This window comes from Rosa rugosa, chromosome 6 (genome assembly GCF_958449725.1).
Source record: "Rosa rugosa chromosome 6, drRosRugo1.1, whole genome shotgun sequence".
Classification (NCBI taxonomy): Eukaryota; Viridiplantae; Streptophyta; class Magnoliopsida; order Rosales; family Rosaceae; genus Rosa; species Rosa rugosa.
The window spans coordinates 43,251,678-43,266,737 of NC_084825.1; the positions used below are offsets into that span (position 1 = coordinate 43,251,678).

Consider the following 15,060-nt stretch of genomic DNA (forward strand, 5'->3'; position numbering starts at 1 on the left):
GCTTAGTGGATGAGTCAAGTGGTGGACTTGAGTTTGTACTTCGTAGAGTAGAAGTGTTGAAGGGTGCTGGAAAAGTGGAAATTGGTAAGAGTGGCCTACCATATTAGGGAAGATAGGAAAGTAGACCATGAAAGTGGTGGCATTTCAATTTAAATTGAATGGAGTAAGGACCAAACGTGGTTTGTTGTGTGAAAAGATCTTTGACCACAACAAGAAATTCTAATTACTATATGTTTTATATGCATTACTCGAAGTGGTCTCAACTCAAAATGCATGAAATATGCACTGTTCTTAAGTAACCTATAGGTGACACTGTATTATTTCGTATATGATTATTTAATATACGTTGTTAATTTATTTCTCAACTTGATTATTTGAAATTATATTAGATTTAATGTTTGGAGATGTTGAAAACTGGAAACTTCCATTTGTTATTTTTCACCCTTTAGAGTTTTGGGTTTCATAAGTTTGAACCTCACATCTTAATTCTTCACTTTTTGTTGATATGTACAATGAGGTCGCACAAAGATCTTTGTCCAAGTGCATTGTTAGTGGTTTAGGAGATACCTTTTTTTTATTTATAGCTGAAGCAAATAAGGGGCCTTCCTTTGATTTGAATTTATTTAAAAAAATAAGAAAAAAAGTAGCAACTTAGGAGGGGGCCAAACCAAACTTTCCTACAAAAGCAACGAAAAAGAAATAAGCTATTGTCACCGATATTGAGGAATACTCAATTGGTCACTCTTACAATATGATAAAATAGATTGAGAAGTATCCCACCACACCATATTAGGAGAAGTCGTGCCATATACCTTATTACCTTCACGAAAAATATGTGATTCACAATGTCATTTGAGAAATCTGGTACAAGCAATTGAGCCAATTAATACGAAGTTGCCAAGGACTAACAAAGGAGACTTGATAAAATCCAGAATGATGAGCTACAATAATGAGTTCCTACAAATATCCAGTTCCTGCAATGATGAGTTAAAAAAATTTCTTTCTTCCTTGACCACGTTGCAAAACGCAGTGATGAATATTGGACAAATTGAAAAATTGATCGAGAAGGGTCTTCTCGACCGATGCTATGCTACTGGATATGACATTAGAGCTAACAGCCTATTGTTCAACTGAATTTTGGCTTCGTCGGCTAAACAAAAAATGTCAATGAAACTATACAATATTGCATAACATAAAGCCCGGCAACAAAAACAAAGATGCAGTCAATGATCACTGATAAGAATTGTCAAGAAGCAACAGATAGAAGCATGAATAACTTCTTTAATCTACGCTATTAATTGCATTTTTAGGGTCAATTCGTGATGCGCATCCGCTGACGGATCAATATCGCCAGGAGGGAATGATCTCGCTGACGGAGACCGGCGCTGAAGGTTGGCATAGTGTGGCGTCTAGGTTTGAAGTTTTGTGAAGAGATGATTATATGAAGCTTGCATACATTAACCAGTCAGATTGGGCTCACAGTTTTGCTTCATTTCTGTCAAGCATTAATTATAGTGTGAATGTACAATTAGATACTAATTAACAATTTGTCAGTGATCATTAATTCATATATACATTTAGGAAGGAAATGGCATTCATAGTTTCATACAATGTTAGTTTTACTTCCGAAAATAGGTAACACTAGCAACCTCTCCCGTGCGATGCTGCGGATTTGGTTTTATTTCATGAGTCAGTTGTGTATATTTACATATTTCAAAACTCGAAATTCTAAGTAGAATCAGTGCAGTAACCATCCTTGTCTATTTACATTTCTCAAAAAATTGCTATTCTAACCAACGTCTGAACAAAAATGTATAACATTTCTATTCTGATTCAACAGTTTTTACATTAGCTCCTCGAAGCTGTCCTTGGTTGTGCGCTGCTGAGGTTGGCTAGAACTGGTTGTCACTGTAAATCATAGCATAATAGGATCAATAGCAAGTCATCACAAAACATAAACTAACAGCGACATAAAAGAGAGAATGGAAATGTGATTTCAGTTGAGAATGGAGGGGAAACGTGATTTATAGCTACATATCATTGAGATAGAGAGAGTGGAAAGATTTCATGATGGCTAATGGTGTTGATCTACGCAAGCCGCTAAGGAAGCCATGTTGAGGTGTTGCTAGGATCATCACTACACCAAAATGGCAGTTACTTGATGATTACCTAAACAAAACCTCCGCGAAGGGCTTAAATTTTTATATATGGAACTTCAAGAGACACAGAAACATGAGAACTAAAACTTGGTGTAATGCAAGATTTTGATAAGAACTTACCAAGTTTCATGTTTACAAAGAGTCAGTGGTGCAAAAGAAAGCTTCTAAGATACTGCAAGGGATACTTTCAAGAATTGGCCTGCCAACCAAAATGTTTTGCATTTGTTAGATACGAATACTATATGAACCAAGTTTGAAAAACATGTGAAAACAATGATTTCTTAGTCATAAGAAATATCAGAAGATTCAATTATTCATACAGCTCTATGAACGATTATATGAAAAGACTAAGAAGGGGAGGTGCTTCTATACCTAAAATGAATGCATGTATTTCAGCTTAGAGGAGGCAAGAAAGCTGCTCACTGATCCTCCAATGTAAAATGTCGCTTGCCTCAAAAAGAAGAAGAAGCTACCAGTACACAAACATAACACAGTGACATTCTTCAATCATTTCTCTTCCCAAATAAGCCCATAGTTCCACCAAATGTTCAAAAACACAGCAAACAGATTCCAGCAGGACCCATCACGGCTTTTGAACATAGTCCCAAGTCTTTTGCAACATATGATGGCAGGGGGACATAAATACATAATAGCATTTCCAGTAGTGCCTTCCCACAATTCAGATGAGTATCCGTCTATATAATCATACATAGGACACACAAAAATAATCAGAGGTAACATTATTTATCACCAATAGCATTGGAAAGAGTAATTTGCAATATATAAACAACACAAAGCAGTATATGATCATTATATGGTGAAAATAAATACATATTGGTCGGTGAGTCTCAAATATCACATCTATCATCAGAAAAGGTTTCACCAACGTATTTGATCATTATATGGTGAAAATAAATGAAGATTACGGCCAATCGCTTACCAGTAGAAGAAAGGCTGGCTGCTCTCACTTTTAAATCATAAATCGTAGTTCATGTGTAAATTGTGTCCATACTGATGGTGTGGATCAATCTGTAGAGCACATCAAGAAGTAAATGGCTTAATATTAGATCATGCATATTTTATATTGCAAGGAATATAGGTCTTCAAAAGAAATATATGGGCTTATTAAAGGTCATAGATAAAGTGTGAACTTAGTCAACTTACAGCTTCAAGCCAATGTTGAAGAATTAACTTTGTGTGCTTTCTCATCCTCAAACAAACCTTTTCGAATCTGAAATGACAAAGTGTTATTATTAGAATGAATGTCTAATAAACTATGGAAACATGAGAAAGAAGCATGTATAAGAAAAAGAACAAACCTTTGCAGCCTAGTCCTAACCCTTTGCCCACCGGAAAATGGCAGATTCCAGGTACTCAACATCAGAGAATGAGATAAACTGTACTTGAGAGCTGCAGAATCGAAAGATTTCCACCTGAACCATTTGAAAATAGCCAAATGAATCATACAATTTCCATGAAAAGGGAAGGGCAAAAAAATAGAAGAACAACAACAACAATAGAAGAGAACTAAATTCAAGTACAATTTCAATGTTGAGAGATAATAATGAAGTGCTTAGATAATTACCATAGCTCTTCAGTCTAAGGTGGAGAATCTAATCTGTATTTCCACCTAAACCACTTGAAAATAGCCGGATTAGTCAAACAATTTTGTATCAAAACAAACTTAAATTGAAGCATACTAAGCAAGTAACAAAATAATTACCATACCTCCTCAGCCTCCACAGCACAATCTGCAAGGTTTCTTCAGGTTTGATAACTCTTGTAAACCTTCTGAATTTTGAGTTTTGCAAAAAAGGTTTGGGTCCTGTAGTTATTCAAAAGCTACAAAAATAGACACTACAAAATGAAATCAAGTTTCATATACAAAGAATTCAATTAGATGATCTTTAATTAACAAAAGGAAAGAACAAAGGTATCAAGATAACGATACTTAACTTGTTCCAATCAATCTCAGAAATCAAAATATTGCTGTGTACCTTTTCCAAAAGGAACGCAGACTCGGTTGCCCACTTCTCTTTTGTATCTCAGTGCTTGACCTTTTATAAAGACTGCAAAATGAAACACGTTATTAGAGCCAAAATGAAATGAAATCTGTTTGACATTTTGGGTTAGTCTACTACTTTGTAAGTTATGTCTATTCCACATGAAGTTAGGCTACTAAATGCCCCAACATCCTTCTAATCGACCATGATGAAGTTAGTCTACTTTGTAACTTATAATTTATGTTTCTTCAATTCTATACACAAACTAATTCACCGATTCAAAACCACAAAACCACAGACATCAATGAAACATCACCTCCGAGGAAAAACCTCTTATTCTCTTCCCCCGATCCCAACAACGCAAGAGCTTCTATCGTTTTTCTTTCTTCTGAAAAATTTTTAATGACAAATACGACAGTATCGCCTCAAAGCCTCAACTTTCGACACTCTTCTGAACATAAGAAGAAGAAGCAATCAGAGAAAGTTACACTCAGAACAAACACAAATACAAAAAACCCTAAACCAATACTACTAACTAAAAATTAGAACTGCTTTTCCAATTTGATTTCGCAACTGGGTCACCTTGATAGTCTGGAAGAAATGATTTTGAGATCTGATTTCGCTAGCCCCTAATAACCAGAACACCTGGCGGCCATTTAGATCTGGTTCAACCATGAAACCAGAATCAAAGTGGATGGCAGTTTGAACACCCAGCACTATGAAAAGGGTCCTACAACATGCTCAAATATAATGGTGCAATTGACTGATTAGATCATGACTTCACCCTCTCTATCTTAAATTTTGATGAATCGCTACTATTATTTTTCTTTCCCAGTTTTCAGAACATTATTCGTTTCAAGCAAGTATCAAGTACATCGTACGTCGTTTCTAAACTGTAAAGATCTATATCAATTGACGATGAACCATAAGGACAAACAAAAAAAAAAAAAAAAAAAACCCAATCAGAAACCAAAGTATATCAAAAGTAGCAGAACCAGTAAAAGAGAAAAAATTTCAAAACTGAAATCTTCAAAGCTGTCAAACGGACTAAAAGGACAAATTAATGATACAATAAAAGCAACCGAATAATCTCCCAATGCAATAAAAACCGAATCAAAAACTTGATCAAACAATTTGAATCAGATGGTTTCCTGCCCTTTGAATCAAAAACTTGGATCAAACAATTTGAATAAGTGCTTATTATATTGGGCTAATTCTCTTCTGTCAGTATAAAATCTTACCAGGCTATGAATGATGCTGATGTTGATGGGAGCTGTTCATGTCGGCGACGGAGAGAGACTGATGTTGATAGAGGCTACTCGAAATGGAAAAGTAGTGGAGATCTTATTTGTATACCAAAAAGTTCAGGGCACAATCTGAACAGTGGTTGTGAATTCTGGAAGCATCATGGAGGTTCGTTTTGTCCGGACCTGAAATGCTTCTTTGAAGCTTGTCTTTTTTATTGATTGATGTGAGTGGCTGAGTTCCAAACCCGACGACTATGCGGGAAATTTTTTTTGAAGTGAGGGCAAAATTGTCCAACCACTTGGAGCCAAATCACTGTTAAATAAACAGTATAGGAGCTTTAGTATATAGTAAATTTGGACGTCGTCATGATCAAACTTGTTGGGACATTTATATGATTTATATGAATTTCGGATTAACTGCCAGCTTCTGAGATTTGAGGAAATGGTCCCAAAAAGCATTAGATGGTGTGCGTGTGTATATATATGCCAATTTATAACACAGGCAAGGTGTCTCTCTATCCGCTCTCTCTCTCCCCGCAAGTTTGGAAATTCATGCGAGCTACAATTGCTAACAAGCTTTGATCGATTAACAAAGAAAGAAGATGAAGGTCGAGGCTCAAAGAAGAAGATGAAGCGTAAGGGACCAAGCTAGGGGCCGGATAGCATGCATATATTAGGGTGAAGCCTTGAAATTGCATGAATGCTGGAGCTTCCTAGCTAGTGCCTTTTTTGTCAAGTATTCTACATCGATCATAAGCACACATTCTATGTATATGCTTCTCCTTTAATTAATTCCATATATATATATATATATATATATAGAGAGAGAGAGGGCTTCCACTAAGGGATCCATTTTTTTGGTCTTTTATAGGGATAGGCATTATACCAACTTTTAGATCATATTTTCACATCTTAACCGTTCAGTTTTTAGGTCCTAATGTATAGATCACTTCTGCAAATTTTCAGCCAAATTGGTGATCGTTAAGGCATCCAAAACTACAATTTACATGAACGGACCGAATCTGTTGAACAGGAACCGTTCGTGTTTATAATCGTAAATTGCAGTTTTGGATGCCTTAACGATCATTAAATTGGCTGAAAATTTGCAGAAGTGATCTATACATTAGGACCTAAAACCTGAACGGTTAAGATGTGAAAATATGATCGAAAAATTGGTATAAGGCCTATCCCTATAAAAGACCCAAAAAAGGGATCCCTCACTAGAAGGGCCTTGATATATATATATCAGGGCCCTTCCAATAAGGGATCCCTTTTTTTGGTTTTTTATAGGGATAGGCATTAGACAAACTTTTTTATTATATTTCGGCATCTCAACCGTTCATTTTTTAGGTTCTAATGTGTAGATCACTTCTGCAAATTTTCAGCCAAATCGGTGATCGTTAAGGCATCCTTGCAATTTACACGAACGGACCGAATCTGTCGAACCGGAACCGTTCGTATTTATAATGGTAAATTGCAGTTTTGGATGCCTTAACGATCATCAAATTTGCTGAAAATTTGCAGGAGTGATCTATACATTAGAACCTAAAAACTGAACGGTTGAGATGTGAAAATATGATCAAAAAGTTGGTCTAATGCCCTATCCCTAGAAAATACCAAAAAAATGAATCCCTCACTAGAAGGGGCCCTGATATATATATATATATATATATATATTTCCATCTCCTTTTCCAGTAATTCATACTGTGATATGTCTAAGATTTCAATTCTTTTCTGCAATTATTATTCCTGGAGGTTTTCATAAGTTAACACTTGCTCACTACTTGGAGAATAGTCCACTTTGGAGACCTAATGGTATTTGCACTGATTCATTAGTCTAGGTGGTGGATGTGGCCGGTGATTGTTCATCATTTGAGGGTCTTGGAATAAAAGATAATTAAACTGGGCAAGTAGTCCATCTATAACAAAGGTGAAAGGTTGGTTCAACAATTAACATACATAAGATGTTTTTATCGATAAAATTTTCATTATCAAATCAAACCAAGATCATTGCAGGTATAAGACGTATTAGCAATCTCGTATTATTTCTCATGTGCATACATAAAAGATCGAGATTATATGACTACGTCCGTACGTACGTATTGATTAGACACAATAAGAAAGGTACAATGAAAGGCAGGTAGTGTTTCGGAGTCTGGACTAGTTAGCTAGCTAGTTAGACGTACTCCTGACTTCTTGAGTCTCCCTACAGCTCCTTTAGGCTAGGTTTAAGGTGACCATCATCCATAACAATCAGTAACCTTCTTCTTAGACCTCAGGGCCGGGGGTCGATCTCAAATTTTACGTAGACCTATAGCTACCATCCTTGCCCATATATGCTTCCCTACAGTGAAAATAAACTTTTATAGAGTAAAAACAACAAGGAAAAGCCCTCTAATAAATCAAAGATACTTGACTTGAATGCCTAGCTAGTCGCTGTTTACAGTGTAGGACTCAACGTGATGGGGTAAAGCCCTATAGAATTAGGGTGCTTATTCCTAGTTTCATATATGTATGACTGTATGAGCCTTAATTAAGTATTAGGTCAAACAAAGTAAAACACAGGCCTGTTTTGCATAATTCCTATTGCATTCTGTTAAGTATCAGGATTCATCTCACAATTTCCTGTTTCTTTAATAACGTTATTATAGCTTTAAGTGTCATAGTCTTTAAGATCGATAAACGCACATGTATGTTTTATTTGCATTTTTTCTCTCTATGATAAAGATACCACTAGATTAGTAACTAAGTTGTCGATTCTTTTTATCTTTGTCTACAAAAGAGAGATCATTTGATGTATGTTCCATCTAGTTCATCAACCAATTTTGGTCTGTTTTTCCCCGAGCTTAATTATTAGATGTTCAAATGGAATTCCTTCTTTGGAAGTATAATGAGGTGTTGCCCTTATTTTAGACAATGTGTTATCACTAGACAATTTTTCTTCGCTTCTTTTGGATTTGTTCTTTACAATAAGAAACATAAGCATCCTAACCTCCGAAAACTATGGACTTTTCTTGGAACCTATACTTCTTTTATGGCCTTTTCTTATAGTTACTGCATAATCATGGTGATCAGAAATTGGAATTTGAGCAAACAAATATTAGCAAGATTTAAATATAGGAAGGCTGCAAGATGCTTAACTTGGAAATGTGAGCAAAAGTTTAAGAACTTGTGAAGAAGACTATATATATGTCGCACATACCAGTACAATATAACTGATGAGAACACTTCTACTAAACTGAAACCCAAAGAATGTTTCTTTAATATGAGGAATCCATCTATATATATGTATAGTACAATTGCTCTTACTTATCAGTAGCTTTCCTTCTCATGAATGCTATCCATTACCCAATAGCCAGATAGCAACTGCAGAACAATATGAAAATGACGCTGCTCCAAGCAAGAATGGAGAGGAATTCGAGATGAATACTTCTCTTATTTTATCATTTCCTTCTTCACGGCGTTTGTATATGAAAAATGGTTGCAAGTTCCAGGTGTTTGTGCTGCTTATTCATCAAGAATATGTTTGAATAAGATTGGAAATGAAAATTAACTAGGCATGGGCTTGTTCTCCAAAAATGATCTGAAAACAATGAAAGCTTCTCGAGGTCGAAGGAGTGGGACCTGATGTCCAGCTCCGGTAATGGTGACTAATGTCAGCCCCTTGTATATTTGGCTCCAGCCACCAACCTATACATAACACCAGAATGAAAAATTATTTGAGTCCTTTACAAAAGGATTTGGTGACTGAAGTTATGATCGAAAACATAATGCCATTCAAGTTTCTTATTGTAAAGAGCATGCTCATACACAGCACTCACCTTGCCAGTATCATACCATGGGAACCAATTGGTGATGGTCGGTAACTTAAGGGCGTCTATGGAGTAACGCGTGGCAGTCACAGGAACCACTGAATCAGTATCTCCACTGGACAGAGTTCATCAATAACCATGTCACATACAGGATGCACAGTAAAACACTAAAACTAAGAGGTGTGAATACTGAAAGGTTTTGAGAGTACAGATCAAGAGCTCATATTTATAAAAAGCTACAAATGCACCCATAAGCTACCTGTATACCCATATCTTGAGACCCGCAGCAATGAGCTCTCGATAAATTGGAAGCACAGACAGTGGAGAATCCGACCAGTTGCCATAAATAACATCACTGCAGAATATACACTTCATCTAAACAATGCTATACAAATACATGCAAAAGAATCCGTTAAAATCAAGAACAAATAGCCCACCTGCATGTTGTCCACGGGTACGAAACTCCAGTTACATTTGCATGGAGTGCCTTTTGGACTTCTGGATGGTTAAAATACTTTGCAGAATACAGAAAAGTGCATGGATCATATGCTCTGGACATCCATGGCTGGAGTTAAAAAGATTAAAATTAACTTACACAGACCTCTGAATGATTTTAAAGAAATAAGGTGCAGTTCAGAGAATTCCAAGTACACTGGCGCTAGCTAAGTTAGAAATAAACTAAAGTCAAGCACACCCACGTAGATAAATTATCATATCTAAAAAATTTGAACAAAATTCTAACTTACTAGGTTATTACAAAGCAGGGTATTCTCCAGCACACCCACGTAGTGACAACAAACTAAAGTCCCAAGAAATTAAAACTGCTTATTCCTTTATCATCAATTCTCCATCTCCTATAAGGTTGGTTAGACTTTACATGTGGTGTCCTAGCAAATAGGTTGATAATACATGCTAAGGTAACACAGTTCTTCGAGTGCAAGCCTATCATACATGTGGAAAGGCACACAAAGAGATGCATGTAAGTGCAGCACCACCCAACTTACAAATTTACAATTAGAGAATGGTAACTGTTCTGATAGATCTAACACCAAGTAAGGAAATTAAGGGTTATAAGAACTTACATAATGACCCCTCAAGTTGCGCTTTAGTGCTGCAGTACTATTACAAGGACGGGTGTAAATGCTGAATGGGTCAATGTTTCCCTGCTCTGACGCTGCTACATCGAGGGCCTCCGAGCAAGCCAGTGATGGATGCTTAGCGGAAACATTGTAACACTTGACTCGCAGCTCACGATAGGTGGAATCAGAAATTAAACCATGTGTCCACCAGTGTTCCCATGTGCCAACAAGATCATGGTAATCATCAGTTACAGCATTTCCTACCTGGCAGAGAAAAATAATCAACAAGATAACATTGAGGTCCAAATTTGAATGGCATCGTTATAAATTCTATCGGGCATGCGTTAAAAGTATAACTTTACATTTGCACATGACTGCAATTCCAGAGACTCATTCTTACCATAAACCCTTTAAAATTGATATCTGGATTCTGAATTCCCTTATTTCTCTCATAAACCAATTGAGACAGTTGAGGAACATAATGACCTGAAAGTGATATCAAAGAAAGGGAAAATGGAAAACTGAGCATAAATGAAATTAGAAGAGGGAGGGGTTAAAGTGGTAAACTAGGTAGAGGTAGAGTAATTCAGCACCTGCATAACTTTCTCCAGCAATGTAGAAATCTCTGTGCTTGTACTGAGGAAACCTTTCAAACCAATTGACCAGAAATGTATACGCATCTTCAGCTACAAATGTAAGACACGCAGAAACACAAAAAAAGGAAATCAGGAATGCCATAAACTAAGTTGTAAACAAAGAAACTAAGTTGAGACAACCAATGAATATTCCAAAAGCAAGTCCCTCACACATTGAGGAAAACTATAACTTCATTGAAAAACACTAAAAAGTGAATAACAACCTGTTCTCTGGTCTCCAGCTGTATACAAATCTGAAGACGTATTCGTGTATGAAAAACCAACACCAGCTGGAGATTCAAGGAAAAGCAAATTTGCCACTGCATAAATTTGGAAATCAATTAGAACAATTCAAAAGTATTGGCACATTAGGAGCTAATGAAGAGAAAATGCATCGTAAGTTTACACATACAATTGTTCCAAGCATATGGATTCATGTAAAGGGTCTCTCCATCAGGTCTAATATGAAAAGGTCCAATCTCTTGAGCTGATCCATGACCAACAGAAGAACAACCTGGACCACCAGCGAGCCACAACACTAGCGGTCTGGACTCCGGTTCACGATGCGCTGGGGACTCAACCAACCAGTAAAACAATGCTCTCCCAGCTTGCTCATTGGCAGTGACATAACCAGAATACTGACGAAACCCCACATTGGCTGGCTGCCCTGGCAACTGTGTTATCCTATCCCTCACTTGATCTTGAATAGAAGAAGCAAAACAAGCTCCAAATGAAAGTAGCAAAATGCAAAGAGATGCAAATAGTGGGTTTTGGTAACCCATTAAAACTCAGAAGACTAACAATTCAAATAAAGTATGTCCTCCACCAATAGATCAACTACAAGAACTTCAAAAGAAACCCAGAAGCACAAATCCCAAAACAATTCTGGAACAGGGCACTTATACCTATAAAACCCAGATCCCAAAATATATGTCTGCAAAGAATCACCTACTGAGACCTTCCTGTGCTTCACATTTATGAAGACTCGACCTTTCTCTTATAGAATGCCAATGATTGTGATGCGTTGTTTTCTGTGGTTTAAAATTCACAAAAAAACGTGGAATTCCTTCTCTCTTTCTTGCGTTTGCCACTTTGCCTCCCTCAGTAAATTGACCAAATAGGCAGGGTGTTGCACATGGGGCTTTGAATTTTCAAGCTTGTCTGCAAGTCTGCAAATCACATTTTCAAACAATGGAATATGGGGCTCTGAATTTTCAAGCTTGTCTGCAAGTCTGCAAATCACATTTTCAAACAATGGAATCTAGCACCCAAAAAGCATAAGACCTTTTTCCCATGTATCTTCTTAACTAAAAACCGATAAGGAAAAGCGCTGGGGGGGTTTTGGGTTATGATTTCTTTACATAATTGGTGCAAACAATGACGAAGAAAATTAATTTACAGAGAAATAAAGTAATGAAGAGCAGTACAGGCCAAGTGTTGAAGATTTGCAGGGTGGCAGTGGTTTGTTATCTGAAGGTGTCTTGTAGTGTAGTGGTGACCCAATACACATGTAAAGTTCAGTCCAGGGATGAAGGAATGAACGGGTGAGCTAGGCTTGACTATCCCTGAGTCTAAGTCATTTTTCTTTTCACCTTTTGTTTTTCACTTTTGACAAATATGAGATATCATATCATACCCTCTGGATTCTGGAACATGGGACCAATGGGTTGTCAGTTCTAATTCTGTACTATATATTTTAAACTATTTGAGCTTTTCAAAATATCTACAAGGAAATTTCCACAATTCAATATGGTAGATTCTATATTTGACTGGACAGAAATAATTGGGTTGGGGAAAGATGGTATTGAAGCCCTGTGATTTATTAATGTTACATGTCAGCTGCACATGCCCATTACCCAAATTCAAGGACCAAAATATCGAGTTTCGAGGAAATTTCGATGGTCCCGGAAACGGAAATTTCGACGAAAATATCGAGGATATATCGATTTCGATATAAAATCAAGAAAAATGATGGAAATTTGAAGAAAAATATGGAAATTTTAAGTGAAACTTTTGGATATGTTTGTTTTATCAGTTGTCTACTATATATGAAAATAAAACCTTGAATAAACATTGTTATATAGTAATTTGTTATAATTTAACATAAAATGGTAAATGCTGAATCGCCGACAACTCTGAATTTTTTTGAAATAAATGTCTAATTTTTTTTTGATGGCTGGAAACCCAATGGGAGGCTAGGCCATCACGCCTTATATACATTCTTTATACATATCATACATTACATCTTGAATTACATGAGTAACTTAGAACCACGTAGAAGACCTATGGGGTACAAAATTTTCACTATCTTCATCATCTCTATATGTAGAGTCTTGAGTGTATTGTGAAGAATAGTCATTAAATGATACCTCCCCTCTGTAGTTTTGCATGTATTGACTTACATGCCAACCATATGGGTCCGGGGGGATTGGCTGTGGGTTTTGGTGCTGGTAGTTATAGTAGGGATCATGCATTGCTCGACTTTGGCCATAACCATAATCATTTGAAGATTGTCCTTCAGATTGTGTCCATGAGTTGTCACTTGATTGAACTTTGAAGGAAGAGTGGTGGACAGAGTGGTGGACGTGCATGGCAGAATGGTAGGTCAAAGTTGACCTTGCAAGAATGAGGGTTGGCGTGAGAAAGTTTCTCTGAGAAACTGGGTATGTTTCGGAAATATCCATAATTTCGGCGATATATCGAATATATCGGGAAATTTCCAAAATTTCGGTCGAAATATGCTTGGTATGTTACGGATATATCGACCCCTTAAAAAACCGAAATTTTAGACGAAATTTCGCCGAAAGTTTCGATTTTTCAGTCCTTGCCCAAATTGTGCTGAACAAGAAATAACCACCCCAAAAGAACTGAACTGGAGTAATAATTTTTTCTTCCTACCAGAAACCCACAAAGTTCCAAGCTTCCAACTTTCTCAAACTCCATTGCTCTGATTCACTCCAAGGCTTCAAGTACATCCCAAGCCACCTACATTGATGAAAACCCTGATTCTGATACACTAGTTCAAGATCATATTTTAAGAATACGACGTGACTGACTTGGGAATTTACATTAGAATTTGGTAGTGTTAATGGCAGTCAATTTCAACAGTTGCGGCTTAGTGGAAGAGTCAAGTGGTGGACTTGAGTTTTTTGTACTTCGTGGACTAGTAGTGTCTGGAAATTGGTAAGAGTGGCCTACCATGTTAGGGGAAATAGGAAAGTAGACCATGAAAATGATGGCATTTCAATTTAAATTGTATGGAGTAGGGACCAAACGTGGTTCCACATTCAAGCTCGACTCGTCTTTCATGTCAGATTTTCTTTTTGTTTTTCAATGGCAAAGTAGGAAATAGGAAATTTAGTACCGCACGATTCTCACAAGTTGTGACACAACAAAGAAGTTCTGATCGCTATCTGTTTTATATGCATTACTCTAACTCTCAAGTGAGCTCAACTCAATTGACACTGTATTATGTTCGTCTTTGGTTTTTTAATATACGTTTGTTATTTTTCACCATTTAGGGTTTAGGGTTTCATAAGTTTGAACCTCACATCTTAATTCTTCACTTTGTGTTGATATGTACAATGAGGTCGCACAAAGATCTTTGTCCAAGTGCAGTGTTAGTAGTGTAAGAGATACCTTTTTTTTTTAGCTAAAGCAAATAAGGGCCTTCCCATTATTTGAATTTATTAAAAAAGTAAGAAGAAAAGTAGCAACTTAGGAGGGGGACTAAACCAAATCTCCCTACAAAAGTAACGAAAAAGAAATAAGCTATTGTAACCGATATTGAGAAATACCAAATTGATCACTAATTAGTCACTCTGACAATGCAATAAAATAAAAGATGGAGAAATATCCCACCATACCATATTAGGAGAAGTCGTACCATAATTCGTCAAAACATCAGCTATTTTATTACTTTCACGAAAAATATGTAATACACAAAAAGTCATTTTAGAAATCTAATACAAGCAATTGACCCAACTAATACGAAGTTGCCAGGGACCAAAAAAGGAGACTTAATAAAATCCAGAATGATGAGTTCCTGCAAATATCTTTCTTGTTCTTTCATTTCGTATCACATAGAAAACTTCATTCTTTATTCCTTGACGACCAGGGACAGAA

At 36.5% G+C, this 15,060-nt stretch overlaps 1 protein-coding gene and 1 long non-coding RNA gene across 20 annotated transcripts; both read right to left on the minus strand.

The window, feature by feature from the left end:
* Window positions 1-1,636: 1,636 nt before the first annotated feature.
* On the minus strand, window positions 1,637-5,614 carry LOC133714562 (uncharacterized). 18 transcript variants are annotated; one of them, XR_009848710.1, is made up of 11 exons: window positions 5,404-5,614; window positions 4,745-4,892; window positions 4,479-4,613; window positions 3,888-4,228; window positions 3,745-3,789; window positions 3,479-3,592; window positions 3,324-3,390; window positions 3,100-3,188; window positions 2,532-2,854; window positions 2,280-2,358; window positions 1,637-1,908 (listed from the first exon to the last, which is right to left on the minus strand). It is a non-coding gene; the product is annotated as an uncharacterized LOC133714562 (long non-coding RNA). The 18 variants fall into 18 exon arrangements; XR_009848722.1 differs by lacking the exon at window positions 5,404-5,614 and having other exon boundaries at window positions 3,745-3,797; window positions 3,888-4,001; window positions 4,116-4,228; window positions 4,745-5,367; XR_009848721.1 differs by lacking the exon at window positions 5,404-5,614 and having other exon boundaries at window positions 3,745-3,797; window positions 3,888-4,016; window positions 4,116-4,228; window positions 4,745-5,367.
* Window positions 5,615-8,569: 2,955 nt separating this feature from the next.
* Window positions 8,570-12,403, minus strand: LOC133714559 (serine carboxypeptidase-like 27). 2 transcript variants are annotated; one of them, XM_062140693.1, is made up of 9 exons: window positions 11,348-12,399; window positions 11,160-11,255; window positions 10,894-10,986; window positions 10,701-10,786; window positions 10,304-10,564; window positions 9,659-9,786; window positions 9,481-9,576; window positions 9,231-9,336; window positions 8,570-9,099 (listed from the first exon to the last, which is right to left on the minus strand). In XM_062140693.1, the coding sequence occupies exons 1-9, from the start codon at window positions 11,715-11,717 to the stop codon at window positions 8,959-8,961; spliced, it is 1,377 nt and encodes a 458-aa protein (XP_061996677.1). In that variant the 5' UTR covers window positions 11,718-12,399; the 3' UTR covers window positions 8,570-8,958. The 2 variants fall into 2 exon arrangements, with proteins under 2 accessions (XP_061996677.1, XP_061996678.1); XM_062140694.1 differs by lacking the exon at window positions 9,481-9,576 and having other exon boundaries at window positions 11,348-12,403.
* Window positions 12,404-15,060: the final 2,657 nt, after the last annotated feature.